The following is a 15,752-nucleotide window of genomic DNA, read 5'->3' on the forward strand; positions in this document are numbered from 1 at the left end:
TCAGGGAATAAGATGTGCCTCATAAACCTATGTGTGGAGCACGGAAAACCATGTACATGAGCTTGAGGAAGTCACCTCACCTCTTCCAGCCTTCATGTCCCCAACCCCAAACAACATGGGAGCAGAACTAAATGATTCGCAGCCTCTTTCCAGTTCTAGTGTTCTGTGACATTAGGAGGCCCCCTTGGCTATATCAGACTCCGGTCTGTGTCCAGCTTGCCTCTCCATCTCGACTTCTACTGCTCAACTCACTGGCCTTGGGCTGGTTCTGTGAACTTGAACTTGCCTCGGAGTCTCCACATAGGCGGTTGAAATGGCCTGGTGCTCCTTTCCCCACCCTTTGCATGGGCGGCTCGTCCTTCCTCTCTCCCTGAACTACTTATTTAGTGTAATGAGGTGGAATTCACATAACATAAAACCAACCAACGTGAAGCACACGAGTCAGGGGCATTTCATTCCTTCCCAATGATGTGCAGCCATCACCCACTTCCTTCTAGTTTCACGGTTTCATCTCCCCCAGAGAAGATTTCATTCCCATGAAGCATTTGAGTGGTAAGTGATATGCCTGACAGAGGCCTTCCCTGACCTTCTGTTTAAAGCAGATCCCATCCCTCCCCCCCGTACAGCACCCTATACATGGCATTAACCACCATGTGTGATAACATACATCTACACACATATGTTTGTTTCTTTATCGTGTGGTTTCTCCACTAGGTTACACGCTCCATGGCAGCAAGGGTCTGACCTCTTTGGGTCATCTCTGTAGCTTCAGGCCTGGCACAGAGCACATGCTCAGTAGATTTAGTCATGGAATGAATGTTGGGCCCGCATAGGAAGCGGAGTTCCCTCTTGGGGGTGACACTTATGTGACACAGTGACCTGCTCCTTCTTCCAAGAAGAAGAAGGACCATGCTGAGGGTGTGCTCCCATGGTTTTACCAGTTGCATTAGTGAAGGGGAATTTAAAGTTAGTCTGTGAACCAAGTGTTAGAAAATGATCAGAGACCACAGGCTGTAAGAGTCCTGCAGAATACGCTCTCTGCAGGATAGAGGACTTGGGAGTGCAGAGCCTCAGCTGCTGGCCCAGGCTCACTGCTCGGTGGTGGTAGGGACAGATCTGATGGGTAGGCTGATGTCTTCACACTGTGTGAGGGTCCCATCAGAACCTTAACCGTGCTCTTGTAAAGAGGCTTACAGAGATCCCGGTCCCTGACATGGGGATATGCTCATATGTCATAGTTCCAGAAACACTCACCAGCTTGGCCCCATAGGGAGCCTGGCTCACTGCCAGGAAACCTCTCTGTTCTCCCTAAGCCATCAGTGAGTTCCCGGGACAGAGCTACCGGGCAACCCTCCCCACCCCCAGCCCATCCTGCCTGCAAAGTCCTGAGCTGCGGGGTCCCAGAGGGAAAGCCGTGACAGGGCGGACAGCACGCACACTTCAGGGCTGGGTCCTCCCCTGTCAGGAAGCGGACCATGGCCTCCAGCTGGCTGAGCTTGCGGTGGGCAGGATCGATATCCGTGATGCAGTAGATCCTGGAAACCAGGGGAATCCACATCTCCTTAAACTATTCTGCCCTTCTCCCTCCCACTCCCCCCTCGTGTGCGGTGACTTTCCCACTTACCAGTCTCTGGCCAGGGTCAGATCCGGGTGGAGGAGGTCGTGCAGGCCTGAAAGCAGAGCTCACACTCAGTGTGATGTGCTCATGCTCTGGTGTGAGGATGTGCCCCTGAACGATTTGGAAATAACTGCCAAGAGGCTTCTTCAGGGAAGGGCTGGGTTTATTCTTCCTGGTTCGCAGCTCAGAGTAGATGCTCTGCCGTAGGTGGGGCTGGCTTTGCACAGACTGTGCCTTTGTCTGCGTTGCTCCCACTTCCTGAAATGCTCTTTCTCCCCATTGCCTCATGTTGTATTAGGGTCTCCCTCAAAGGACCTAATACTTTGAAACTTGTGATTTCAGCTCCACTGTGCCCCCCTGAGCTAAAGGGCCAGTCAAATGATGAGCCCAGAGACGAGCATGTCTGTTTTGTGTGATGTCTGTAGCCTCGTGCCCAGCATAGCACCTACAATGACCATGGGCTCAGTACAAGTTTGCTGATTGAATCAATAAATGAAAAAATGCCCTCCTGCGCACTTACTCAGTGCTCCAACATAAACAGGTTTATTAAATTGAAGGAAGGGATGATGGAAATGCCCGGGGGGCACCTGTGGTGTCACTAAAAGGGGTACTGGACTGACATAGACACAAGATAAGTAGCTAACAGGTGACGCTCCTTTCTCTACCGCAAGCCCAGTAAGCCTAGTAGAGTCCGTGATTCCAAGCCCCTGGATCACTGGCCAGGCTCACCCACAGAAGTGGGGGAGGGGTAGCACCCTCTGTTCGCTGCAGTAATGAACCCGGGAATATCTGGGTAGGGAAGAAAAGTATCAGAAAGAGGAAGACACCTTGGGGGCCTAAGGAGTTTGTTTTGGGACCATGGAAAATAGGGAAGGAGAGCATGCCAACGTTTTGGACATATGCTGTGAAAGGGCGAATGCAAGGGTCACAGGGGAACACATAAAGAGTCATCTAATCCAGCCTGGGTCAGGGAGAGTAGGTCTGCCAGGGATGGCTCCCAGAAAAGTGACATCAAAACGGGGACCTCAAGAGTGGGTCCAAGTCAGCTGGCATAAGACGGGGGAGGCTGGAGAGGATAGCATTTCAGGTTAGAGTGTGGCACTTGGGAAGAACTTGGAGATTAGTGCATGGAGAAATGAAAAGAAAAGCAGAAGGACAATGAAGGTCCTTTAGCAGTGACACGATCTGATTTGGCATTTCTAGAAAGATCCTTCTGGCAAAAACAAGTTCAGAAACAGGAAAAGGCTGCTGTGCTTATCCAGGAGAGGTGACAATTACTAGGGCGGTGGCAGAGAGAAGGAGATGAGATACATTCAAGGGATGGTAAAGGAGGAATGGACAGAATGTGGGCTTGCCATAGAATTGTGAACACAGCTTCCAAGCACTTCCTGAGGTATCCCTGAGTCCTGGACAGAGGTTCTGCTCTCTCAGGGTGCTGAGGTCGCTGCAACATGAGCAGGTGTGCTTACGGAGGGTGCTTATGGAGTGTGCTTACGGAGGGTGGGGCCCTTCTCTCCTAGCCTCCCCCACCATTTCTCACAATTCCTCTCAGGTTCGTTTCCTATAAGATTCCTGTAATGGGTTGAACTGTGCCCTCACAAAAGATATATTGATGTGTTAACCCTCAGTATCTGTGCATTTGACCTTATATGGAAATAGGGTCTCCACAGATGTAATCCAGTTAAGATGAGGTCATCAGGGTGGGCCTAACCCAAGACATCCAAGGAGGGAAAGCAGAGACACACAAAGGGACACATGTAATGATGGAGGCAGACAGAAGAGCTGCAGGGCCAGCTAAGGCAGCCTGGGGCCAGCAGGAGCTAGAATTGGTGGGAGGGGTCCTGCCCTAGGGGCGCTGGGGGGAACAGAACTGTGGGAGAAGAGGTTTCTGTTGTTTAAGCCACCAATTTGTGGTCCTTTGTTACAGCAGCCCGAGCAGACTGCTACAGACCTGCTCCCGTGCTCTTCCCACCTCCTTTCTCATGCCTTCTGTGTAGTCCTCTGACAGCTGAAATTCAGCTCTGTTCCGACATGCACAAAGCCACCCAGAAGCTGACAATGCTCAGTGAGGCTCTGTCAGTTTGATGGCTGACTGGCCGGTCCCTCACACTCCTGGTGCCAGGGACACAGACCCCCCTGTCACCAGGCAGCCCTGCTCTGAGAGGCTGCTCTCAAGCCTGTGACCTGGAGGCTCTCCCACCATCTCTGCCCGGGGTTGGCCCTGCTCAGCATCCCAGGAGCACCACTTTCCCCCTCTAAACTGTCCCTCAGTACTTGCCGCCGACCCACCTTCTTCCACAGAAGTGTTTCCCAGGAGGATGTATTCTCCATGGCCCTGGGACAGCACCACTCCCAGACTGTGGGGAGAGCAGAGAATCCACGTTCTCATCAACAGCCAGTGCAAATCAACATCCCAGCCCCCGTCTGTCCTTCACTAACTCCAGTTTACGAGTGCTCCAGGCCCAGGAGGAGGGGTATGCATGCCACGCCCCTTTGTGCTGCTGGCCTCACAGGTTGTCCCCTCGAGAACCAAGGCAGCACTTCTATTTTTTCATCAGCCTTTCTTCCTGAGAGGGCCTGGAAATTCTATAGGCCAAAGTCCCCCTCAGCTCCCATTTTAATCAAGATGCATCCCAAACCTCTCAGGAACCCCCTGAAACGTCGAAGGGTCTTTATATCTCACAGGGCCCCACAAATAAGAGTCCTTTCCCACCCAGTAAATCCCACCATGCCTTCCTCTCTCTCCTCGTAGAATATTGCTTTTGAGCCTTGGCCGACTATCTGAATCACCCAGAGAGCTTTAAGAGATACTAGTGTCCAGGCTCCATTGTAGAAATTCTGAGTAAATTGCTTTGGATGGAGTCTGGGCAGGTATTCTAATCAACAGTCAGGGTTGGGAATCACGCTTTATTGGAAAATGAGGTAACTTAGAGGTAAGGGCTATTACTTTCCTAATCTGGATGTTACCTAGAGTTGAGTATTTATACAGTTGGAGGAAACCTAGGAGATCTTCAAATTTGATCTTTCATTTAACAATTGTTTACAACTGCATGCATTAACAATGTTAAGTAGATTATGTCATTAAATCCTCACAATACTGCCAAGAAGTAGCTACTATTATTACCCCCATTTTACAGATAAGGCAAGAGAGGCACAGAGAGGTTAAGCATTTTGGCAAAGGTCACACAGCCTATAAGAGGTGAAGCTGGGATTCAAACCCCGGCAGTTTGTTTCCAGACTCTGCACGTTAGACTATACTGGCAAAGCAGATCTAGACCTCTCTGGGTTTTTCTCTGTTACCACAAATTTGCCAACTCACTATGAGTAAATTCATCCTTAGACTTGAAAGCTGTACCCTGAGTTGTTGGTATCCAAGTTCCAGCTACCTGTCTTCCCTATAAATACTACACAGTTCCTTACCTGAAAGGTGTGTCACTGATGTCTGTGAAGAAGTAGTCATTGGTCAGGAAAAGAACTCTCTTCTGAAAAAGAAAGGATGTTTGCTGGAGAGAAGAATGCTTGACTGCCACCCACCTCCTCCACTATGTCCTTGGGGTGTCATCACCTCTGTGCCACTTCCCTTACTTCTGATCCCTTTCCTGACCATCAGCAGCATGCCTCATCCCGCACCGCAGACAGAATCATCGCAGGCCCAGCAAACTGCAGCCTTGGGGGTGGCCTGACTGAAGGACCAAGGGCCAGACCTGTGCTGTCCCATAACATGGCCACTAGGCACATGTGGCCACTGAGCCTTGAAATGTGCAAGTGAGGAAATGAATTTTTAAATTTCAGTTAAGAGAAATTTAGATTGTCATGTGGCTAATGGTTACTGTATTGGACAGTGCAGGTGCAGACAGTGATTCCAGGCTCACATGGGACCAGAGCTGAATATTTACACAGTTGGAGGGAACCTAGGTCATGCTAAATGATTCTGGAGCTCATGTGTCCGATTCACCACCGACCTTCCCCTCTTGAATACAGCAGAAGGAGAACGGGGTCACTATTCTCTCTACTAAGCCCCTTCCAAGGTCATGTCACCCTTTACAATTCCCTTTTCCTTTTAAGGCTGCCATCTATAGGTTTCAGTTGAATTTGCATAAATTAGGACATTGGGCAGTGTATGCAGTGGCTAAGGGCACGGGCTGGGCATTGGACAGAGCTGGATATGAGCTGTGTGCTCTGGGGTAAGTCACTTCACTTTTCCCAGCATTGGAGTTCTCATTTATAAATCAGGATTAGCAATAGTGTCTCTTGCGTACAGGTGCTATGAGGTCGTGAGTGTGTTTTTAATAGAAGCAGGTGGGTCTAGGGAAAAGCAAGATTTGCTCTGGGCTCTAAAGTTCTACGGATTGTCTGGTCCACGGACTCAAACTTATGTCATTGGGAAAGCCACATGTTGCACTTGGCTCAGGAGTTGTTCTTATTCCCTTCACTTCTTTTCTGGCTTGTTTTCCACTTTTGAATTGGAGTAAGATGTTGAAAGGGACACAGGGAGAGAGGGGCGGAAAAAAAAGTTAGTTTCTATAGCAAATTGGCTTTAGCCCAAATCCAAATAAACAGTTCTCTGGCACTGGCTTCATCTCAGGTAATGCCCTCCGGCCCCTCTGCTTCAGTCGGATGCTCTCTCCAGTAGTCATGGGGCAGTTGAGAGCCAGCAAGGACGGCCATGGGTTTGGGAGCCTGGTACTCTGGGGTGAGGCGGGCCTGAGTGTTGGAACTGAAGAACGTCTCTTAAATTTTCCCTTTTTCTTTTCAATCAAAGAAAAAGGCAAAATGCACAGATCTTAAGTGTATCATTCCATTAGTTTTGGTAAATGTATACAGCTATGTAATTATCTCCCCAGTCAAGATATGGAAGATTTGCATTCTTTAAAATCTCTTTGCCCCATTCTGGTCAATCCCCATCCCACCCCTCCATGGGTGAACTCTGTTCTGAATTCTATCACCATAGATGAGTTTTGCCAGTTGTTTTTTCTCCTTCTCTTTCTTTTTCTCCTTCTTCTTCTCCTCCTTCTTCTTATGGCTTAGGAGCATTTTACTGATTTTCTTTCAGTTTGCCTGTCCTTATGGTATGTACTCTTTTGTGTCTGACTTCTTTTGCTCAATGTGATGTCCTTACGCTCCATCTATGTTGCTGAGTGTGTCAGCCGTGTGTTTCTTTCTATTGCCGAGTAGTACTCCACTGTGTGAATACATTAGTTGGCTTTTACACCCACCCACTCATGGGCCTCTAGGGTGTTTCCAGTTTGGGTCTATAATGAATAAAGGTGCTATAGACATTCTTGAACCAGTCTTCTTGTGGACATGTTTTCATTTCTCTTGATAAATACCTAGGAATAGAGTTGCTGGGTTGTATGCTAAATGTATGTTTGCTTTTATAAAAAGCAGACAATTTTCCTAAGTTGTTTTATTACACTTCAACCAGCAATGTACAAATTCCAATTTCTCTAAATCTTTGTCAGAATTTAGTGTTATCAGTCTTTTAAACTTCAGCCATTGTAGAAGGTGTGAAATGGGACCTCATTGTAGTTTTAGTTTGTATTTCTCCATTGAGTGAGAGCTGAGCATCTTTTCATGTGCTTATTGGTCATGTGTATTTGTGAAGTGTCTGCTCAAGTATTTTGACCATTTTTTATTGGGTTGTTAGTCCTTTTGTTAATAATTTGTAGGAGTTCTTTATATATTCTGGATACAGTCTGTACCTTGCTTTTTCATTTTCTAAATGGTGACTTTTTTTTTTTAACAGTTCAGGCATTTAATTAGGTTCTTCGTAATTAATTTGGAACACCAGTTTGTGAGGATAAACCCCATCTGTGAGAGCAAACACAGAGCAGAGGTAGCCCTGGAGCTAAGGAACAGCTTTGGTTTTTGGCAGAATTTGTGAGTCCACGAGTCCACGGCTTTCTGATCAACCTTGCGCTGCTCCATAATCTCATATTTCTCTTTGTGTGGAAGATCTCCCCCTCCTGGTGTGTGGGCTTATGCAGCTTCTTCTTGAAGTAAGCAGCAGTGAGACGCTTGGGGATTTTCACACCACTGATATCAATTTTGGTGGAGGTGGTGTTGACAAATTTCTCATGTGTTCTACACAGAGGAACTCGATGGAGGGACAGAGGTCCAGTCACAAGTAGCAAGTCACTGCTCAGCTGCTTCAGGAAAACCACCCTCTTGCCTCTATGGCGCCCAGTGAGGATAAGGCTGACCCCAAGTTTTCTCAGGTACTGACTGAAGGGCTTCTTGCCATGGCTCAGCAGTTTTCGAGGTACATCTGCAGTACGATGATATCTAGGCATTTTGCAAAGTTTAACCATTCGGATGCAACCATTCTTGTCGCCACCAACTGGTTTTGTGACAGTAGCAAGAATATTTTCCTTTTTCTTTTCAATCTTCGCTTTAGCTGCTAAATACTTCCTCTTGTACATGGCCTTTTGGGAACACGTGGCCTATTGGGACTATCCACTGATTCCTCTGACCAGGACAGAGGATCGGCTGCAGTGGGGCTTCCCCTTCTTAGGCATTTTGGCTTGGAGGTTACCCTTCTTAACCTTGCACCAGCGTCAGCCTTCTTGGCTTCAGGTTTCTTCTCCTTAGTGGCCGGCTTCTCAGCTTTTTCACCCACCATCTTGCAAGATGGAGAAGAGCTCTTAATGGTGACTTTTGATGGGCAGAACTTTTTGCTTTTGATGAAGTCTACTTTATCAAATTTTATTTTGTGTTTAGCACTTTTCGTGTTTGTCTAAAAAAATCTTTGCATAATCTCAGGTTGTGAAGATTTTCTCCTATGTTTTCTTGTAGAAGCTTTATAGTGTTTGCTTTTACATTGAGGGCTATGATCCATCTCAAATTAATTTTTGTGTGTGTTGTGAATGGCTCAGTGTTTATTTTTTTTCATACACTTATTCAGTTGTTCTAGCACCATTTGTTAAAAAGACTTCCCGTTCGCTGTTGATTTACTAGTGTCTTTATTGAAAATCATTGACCACATGTGAGTTTATTTCTGGATTCTCAATCCCTTTGTCTATTCTTATGTGAATACTACCTTGGTTGGTTACAATAGCTTTATAGTTAGTTTTAAAATCAGGTAGTGTGAATCATCCAAATTTATTATTTTTTTTCAAGGTATTTTTGGTCATTTTAGGCTCTTTGCATTTTCATATAGATGTTAGAATCACCTTCTTCTATTCACCTTCTAGTCTATATCCAGAAGAAGTCTACTCAAATTCTGATTGGGATTGTGTTGGAGCCATAGATCAATCTGGAGAGAATGGACATCTTAACAATATTGATCTCACAACTCATAAACATGGTTATATCTTTCTCTATATTTAATTTTTTCTTTGAAAATGTTCCTGCAATGCTCTGTAGTTTAAATTATTAAATTTAAATATATATATATATACATATGTATGCATAAATATGTATATACATATGTATACACACACACACACACATATATATATATAAATTTATACCTAAGTATTTTATGTTGTTTTATGCTATTGAAATTGGAATTTAAAAATAATTTAAATTTTTTGATCAAGATGGCAGAGTAGGTAAATGCTGTGCTTGCTTCCTCTGATGACCACATCAAAATTACAACTAAACTACAGAACAATCATCACCGAGAATTATCTGAGGTCTAGCTGAACAGGAGTCCTGTAACTAAGGACATACAGAAGAAGCCACCCTGAAACTGGTAGGAGGGTTGGAGACCCAGAGGAGCAAGGGGTCCCAGCCCCACACAGGCTCCCCAGCCCAAGGTTTCAGTGCTAAGAAGAGGAGTTCCCACAACTTCTGGCTATGAAAACCAGCAGAAATTGTGGCTGGAGTCCCAAGTGTTCCTTTTAAAGTGTCCACACATAGACTTACTCACTGATGGACTCACTTGCTGATGGACTCACTTGCTCTGATCTCCAGGTCTGAGGCAGCAGCTTGAAAGGTGCCAGGGAAATCCAGGGAGGAGCTGAGCTGTCTGGCTTCAGGGCAAGGGCTGGAGGGACACCTCTCTTCCAGACAGAAGTACTGGTGGAGGCCATTTTTCCTTTGACAGCCTTCCCCACTCCCAGCATGAAGATACAGACAGCCACCATTCCTGAGTCTCAATTTGGCTAACATCAACCGACCCACCTGATGATTCCCTGAGACCCTGCCCCACCCAACGTGTGGGCCCACCAAAGCTGCTTCCAGTGGCTATTCCACACAAATGGCCTGTCTTGGCTCATGCTTCTGACTTTCCTAAAAATCTCTCAGAGGTTCACAAACCTCAAACAAGTAGCATCTGGCTTCAGCGTGACCCACACCTCTATTTTTCTTTCAATTACAGTTGACATACAATATTATATTGGTTTCAGGTATGTAGCATAGTGATTAGACATTTATATAACTTACAAAGTGATCACCCTGATAAATCTAGTACCTATTTGACACCAAACATAGTTACTACATTATTCATTATATTCCTTATGCTATATTTTAAATCCCCATGACTATTTTGTAACTGCCAGTTTGTACTTCCTAATACCTTCCCCTTTTTACCCCCCCCCCCAACCACTTCCCACTTGGTAAACATCAAAATGCTCTCTGTATCTATGAGTTTGTTTCTGTTTTGTTTGTTTGTTTATTTTGTTCTTTAGATTCCACATGTAAGTGAAATCATATGGCATTTGTCTTTCTCTGTCTGACCCTCCACTCAGCACAATACCCTCCAGGTCCATCCATGTATGCTGCCGCATATGGCAAGATTTCATTCTTTTTTATGGCTAATATTCCATTGTATATATGTACCACCTTTTCTTTATCCATTTATCCACTGATGGACAGCCAGTTTGCCTCATATCATGGCTATTGCAAATAATGCTGCACTGAACATATGGATACACATGTCCTTTCAAGGTGTGTTTTGGGTTTCTTCGGATAAATACCCAGAAGTGGGATTACTGGGTCCTTCTTTGTCTCTTGATATAGTCTTTGTTTTAAAGTCTATTTTGTTTATTATAAGTATTGCTACTACAGCCTTTTTTTTTACATTTGCATGAAATGTCTTTTTCCATCCCTTTACTTTCAGTCTCTGTGTGTCTTTAAATCTAAAGTGAGTCTCTTGTAGCATATGTAAGGGTCTTCTTTCTCATCCATTCAGGCCTCCCCCCCTCCCATGTCTTTTGATTGGAGTATTTAATCAATTTACATTTAAAGTAATTGTTGATAGGTATGTAGTTATTACCATTTTATTATTCATATATTTGATTTCTCTTCCTCCTCCTCCTCCTCCTCCTTCTCGTCCTCCTCCTGCTTCTTTTTCTTCTTCTTCTTCAGGAAGCCCCTCTAACATTCCTTGTAATACTGGTTTGGTGGTGATGAACTCCTTTAGCTTTTTCTTGTCTGGGAAGCTCTTTATCTGTCCTTTAATTCTAAATGATAGCTTAGCTGGGTATAGTAATCTTGGTTGTAAGTCCTCGCTTTTCTTGACTTTGAATATTTCCTGCCACTCATTTTTGGCCTGCAAAGTTTCCGTTGAGAAATCAGCTGACAGTCTTATGGGAGCTACCTTGTAGGTAACTAATTGCTTTTCTCTTGCTGCTTTTAAGATTCTCTCTTTGCCTTTAACCTTTGGCATTTTAATTATGATGTGTCTTGCTATGGGCCTCTTTGGGTTCATCTTGTTTGGGACTCTGTGCTTCCTGGGCTTCTATGTCTATTTCCTTCACCAGGTTAGGGAAGTTTTGAATCATTATTCCTTCAAAGAGGTTTTCAGTTCCTTGCTCTCTTTCTTCTCCTTCTGGTACCCCCAGGATGTGAATGTTCGTATGCTTGATGTTATCCCAGAGGTCCCTTAAACTATCCTCATTTCTTTGGATTCTTTTTTCTTTTTGCTGTTTTGATTGGGTGTTTTATATACCTCAATTTCTAAATAACTGATTTGATCCTCTGTTTCATCTAATCTTCTGTTGATTCCCTCAATGTACACTTTTTTTTTTACAATAAATTAAAGTTTATTGGGGTGACAAATGTTAGTAAAGTTACATAGATTTCAGGTGTGCAACTCTGTATTACATCATCTATAAATCCCATTGTGTGTTCACCACCCACAGTCAGTTCTCTTTCCGTCACCATATATTAGACCCTGTTTACCCTCTTCTAGAGCCCCCCTCTCTCCTTACCCTCTGGTAACCCCTAAACTATTGTCTATGTCTATGAGTTTTTTTACTTCATTTGTTTTTCTTGTTCTTTTGTTGTTTTTAGTTTTATATACTACATATCAGTGAAATCATACGGTTCTCTGCTTTTTCTGTCTGACATATTTCGCTTAGCATTATAATCTCAAGATTTATCCATGTTGTCACAAATGTTCCTATATCATCTTTTCTTACTGCTGAATAGTATTCCATTGTGTATATATACCACAACTTCTTTATCCATTCATCTATTAAAAGACATTTTGGTTGTTTCCATGTCTTGGCCACTGTAAATAAAGCTGCAATGAACATTGGAGCACACATATCTTTATGGATAAATGTTTTCAGATTTTTTTGGTAGATACCCAGAAAAGGGATTGTTGTGTCATATGGTAATTTTATTCTTAATTTTTTGAGGAACCTCCACACTGCCTTCCATAGCAGCTGCACCAACCGGCATTCCCAAAAACAGTGTATGAGGGTTCCTTTTTCTCCACAGCCTCTCCAACACTTTAACAAGTTGATGGTAGCCATTCTAACTGGGATGAGGTGATATCTCATTGTGGTTTTTATTAGCATTTCTCTGATGATTAGCGATGTTGAGCATTTTTTCATATGTCTATTTGCCATTTGTATGTCCTCTTTGGAGAAATGTCTCTTCAGGTCATCTGCCCATTTTTCAATTGGGTTGTTTGGTTTTTTGTTGTTGAGTTTCATGAGTTCCTTGTATATTTTGGATATTAGCCCCTTATTGGAGGCACTGTTTGCAAAAATATTCTCCCATTCAGTTAGTTGCCTCTTTATTTTGTCGATGGTTTCTTTTGCTGTGCAGAAGCTTTTAAGTTTCATATAGTCCCATTCATTTATTTTAGCTTTTACTTCCATTGTCTTTGGAGTCCAATTCATAAAATGCTCTTTGAACCCAAGGTCCATAAGTTTAGTACCTATGTTTTCTTCTATGCAGTTTATGTTTCAGGTCTTATGCTTAGGTCTCTGATCCATTTTGAATTAATTTTGTACCACTGTCTGGTACATGGTGACAGATAGCAGTCCAGTCTCATTCTTTTGCACCTCGCTTTCCAATTCTCCCAACACCATTTATTGAAAAGGATGTCTTTTCTCCTTGTATGTTTTTTTGCTTCTTTGTCAAAAATTATCTGTCCATATTTAGGTGGGTTTATTTCTGGGTTCTCAGTTCTATTCCATTGGTCTGTGTGTCTGTTTTTCTGCCAATACCATGCTGTTTTGATTATTGTAGCCCTGTAGTACAAGCTAAAGTCAGGGAGTGTGATATCTCCAGCATTGTTCTTTTTTCTTAGGATTGCTTTGGCTACTCTGGGTCTTTGTGTTTCCATACAAATCTGATGATTTTTCGTTCTATTTGTTTAAAACATGCCATTGGGGTTTTGATGGGGATTGCATTAAATCTGTATATTGCTTTGGGTAATACAGTCATTTTAACTATGTTGATTCTTCCAATCCATGAGCACGGAATGTCTTTCCATTTCTTTGTGTAGTCTTCAATTTCTTTTAAAAATGTCTTATAGTTTTCAGCATATAGGTCTTTCACATCCTTGGTTAACTTTATTCCTAGGTATTATATTATTTTCGTTGCAGTTGCAAAAAGAATTGTTTTTTTTTTTTATTTCTTTTTCGGAGATTTCATTGTTAGTATATAGGAATGCAATGGACTTTTGTATGTTGATTTTGTAGCCGGCAACTTTACTGTATTCGTTGATTGTTTCTAGTAGCTTTTTGTTGGAGTCTTTAGGGTTTTCTATATATAACATCATGTCATATGCAAAGAGTGACAATTTAACTTCTTCGTTCCAAATTTGGATGCCTTTTACAGTGGTACCTCGGTTTCGAATATAATCCATTCTGGAGACCGTTCAAGTTCTGAAATGTTCGAAAACCAAGGCACAGTTTCCCCTTAGAAAATAATGCAAAATTGATTAATCCATTCCTTACCTTTAAAATTAACCCTCAAAACTGCAAAGTTAGCATGAATTTTACTATCTAATGAAATCATAGAGCCATAAAATTTATGGCATTTGTAAACTGAAATGTTCGTCATTGGAGACGTTTGAAAACCAAGGTACTACTGGATTTCTTTCTCTTGCCTGATTGCTTTGACGAGGACTTCCAACTCTATATTGAAAAGCAGAGATGATGGGGGACAGCCCTGTCATGTTCCTGAATGTAGAACAATGGGTTTCAGTTTTTCACCATTAATTATTATATTAGCTGAGGGCTTGTCATAGATGACCTTTATTATGTTAAGGTATTATCCTTCCATACCTATTTTATTAAGTGTTTTAATCATAAATGGATGTTGTACTTTGTCAAATGCTTTTTCTGCATCAATTGATATAATCATATGATTTTTGTCCTTTATTTTGTTAATGTAATGTATCACATTGATGGATTTGCGGATGTTGAACCATCCTTGTGCCCTGGGGATGAAACCCACTTGGTCGTGATGAATAATCTTTTTAATGCATTGTTGCATTCGATTTGCTAGAATTTTGTTTATGATTTTTGCATTTGTATTCATCAAAGATATTGGTCTGTAGTTTTCTTTTTTTGTGTTGTCCTTACCAGGTTTTAGTATATGGATAATGTTGGCCTCATAAAATGAGTTAGGGAGTACTGTCTCTTCTTCAATTTTTTGAAAGAGTTTGAGCAGGATTGATATTAGATCCTCTTTGAAGGTTTGGTAGAATTCACTAGTGAAGCCATCTGGTCCCGGACTTTTGCTTTTGGGAAGGTTTTGGATGACTCATTCAATTTCATTACTGGTGTTCGGTCTGTTTAGATTTTCCAGTTCTTCATGGTTCAGCCTTGGAAGGCTATATGTTTCTAAGAACTTGTCCATTTCTTCTAGGTTATTGAGTTTGGTGGCATATAGTCCTTCATAGTATTCTTGAATGATCCTTTGTATTTCTGTGGTGTTCGTGATAACTTCCCCTTTTTCATTTCTGATTTTGTTAATTAGTGTCTTCTCTCTTTTTATCTTAGTGAGTCTAGCCAAGGGTTTGTCAATTTTATTAATCTTTTCAAAGAACGAGCTCTTTGTCACATTAATTTTTTTCTATCGTCTTTTTGTTCTCTATTTCATTTAGTTCTGCTCAGATTTTTATTATTCCCTTTCTTCTGCTGACTTTGGGTTTCATTTATTCTTTTTCTAGTTCTTTGATGTGTAACGTGAGAATATTTATGTGGGATTTCTCTTGTTTCTTGAGATAGGCCTGTAATGATATAAATTTTCCTCTTAAAACTGCTTTCACTGTATCCCAAATATTTTGGTAGGATATATTTTCATTGTCATTTGTTTCTATGTATATTTTGATCTCTCCTCTAATTTCTTCTTTGACCCAGTCGTTCTTTAAAAGTATGTTGTTTAATCTCTATGTATTTGTGTTTTTTCCTGCCTTCTTTTTGCAGTTGATATCCAATTTCAAAGCCTTGTGATCAGAGAATATGCTTGGTATGATTTCAATCTTCTTAAATTTCCTGAGACTAGTTTTATGCCCCAATATATAGTCTATCCTTGAGAATATTCCATGTACACTAGAAAAAAATGTATAGTCTGATGTTCTAGGATGAAGTGCTCTATAAATGTCAATTATGCTATTTCATCTAATATGTCATTTAGGGCTGCCATTTATTTATTTTCTGTTTGGATGATCTATCCATAGCTGTCAATGATGTATTTAAGTCCCCTAGTATAATTGTGTTTTGGTCAATTTCTCCCTTTAGTTCTGTTAGTAGTTGCTTGGTATATTTTGGTGCTCCCTGATTGGGGGCATAACTATTGTTATGTCTTCTTGTTGTATAGTCCCCTTCACCTTTATAAAATGTCCATCTTTGTCCCTTGTTACCTTTTTCACCCTGAAGTCTGTTTCATCTGATACCATTATGGCTACACTTGATTTTCTCTGGATACCATTTGCTTGAAG

The 15,752-nt window shown here is 42.3% G+C and overlaps 1 protein-coding gene across 1 annotated transcript in view; it reads right to left on the reverse strand.

The window, feature by feature from the left end:
* CACNA2D4 (calcium voltage-gated channel auxiliary subunit alpha2delta 4) overlaps window positions 1-15,752 on the reverse strand; it is a gene marked incomplete at its 5' end in the record, with an annotated part of 135,071 nt that overhangs the window by 61,288 nt on the left and 58,031 nt on the right. The window contains 4 exons of the mRNA XM_081058997.1: window positions 1,438-1,535; window positions 1,625-1,670; window positions 3,908-3,975; window positions 5,039-5,100. Of these exons, the coding sequence (XP_080915123.1) occupies window positions 1,438-1,535; window positions 1,625-1,670; window positions 3,908-3,975; window positions 5,039-5,100 (274 nt within the window). The remainder of the gene's footprint in view (window positions 1-1,437; window positions 1,536-1,624; window positions 1,671-3,907; window positions 3,976-5,038; window positions 5,101-15,752) is intronic.

Source organism: Rhinolophus hipposideros, assembly GCF_964194185.1.
Source record: "Rhinolophus hipposideros genome assembly, chromosome: 9".
Classification (NCBI taxonomy): Eukaryota; Metazoa; Chordata; class Mammalia; order Chiroptera; family Rhinolophidae; genus Rhinolophus; species Rhinolophus hipposideros.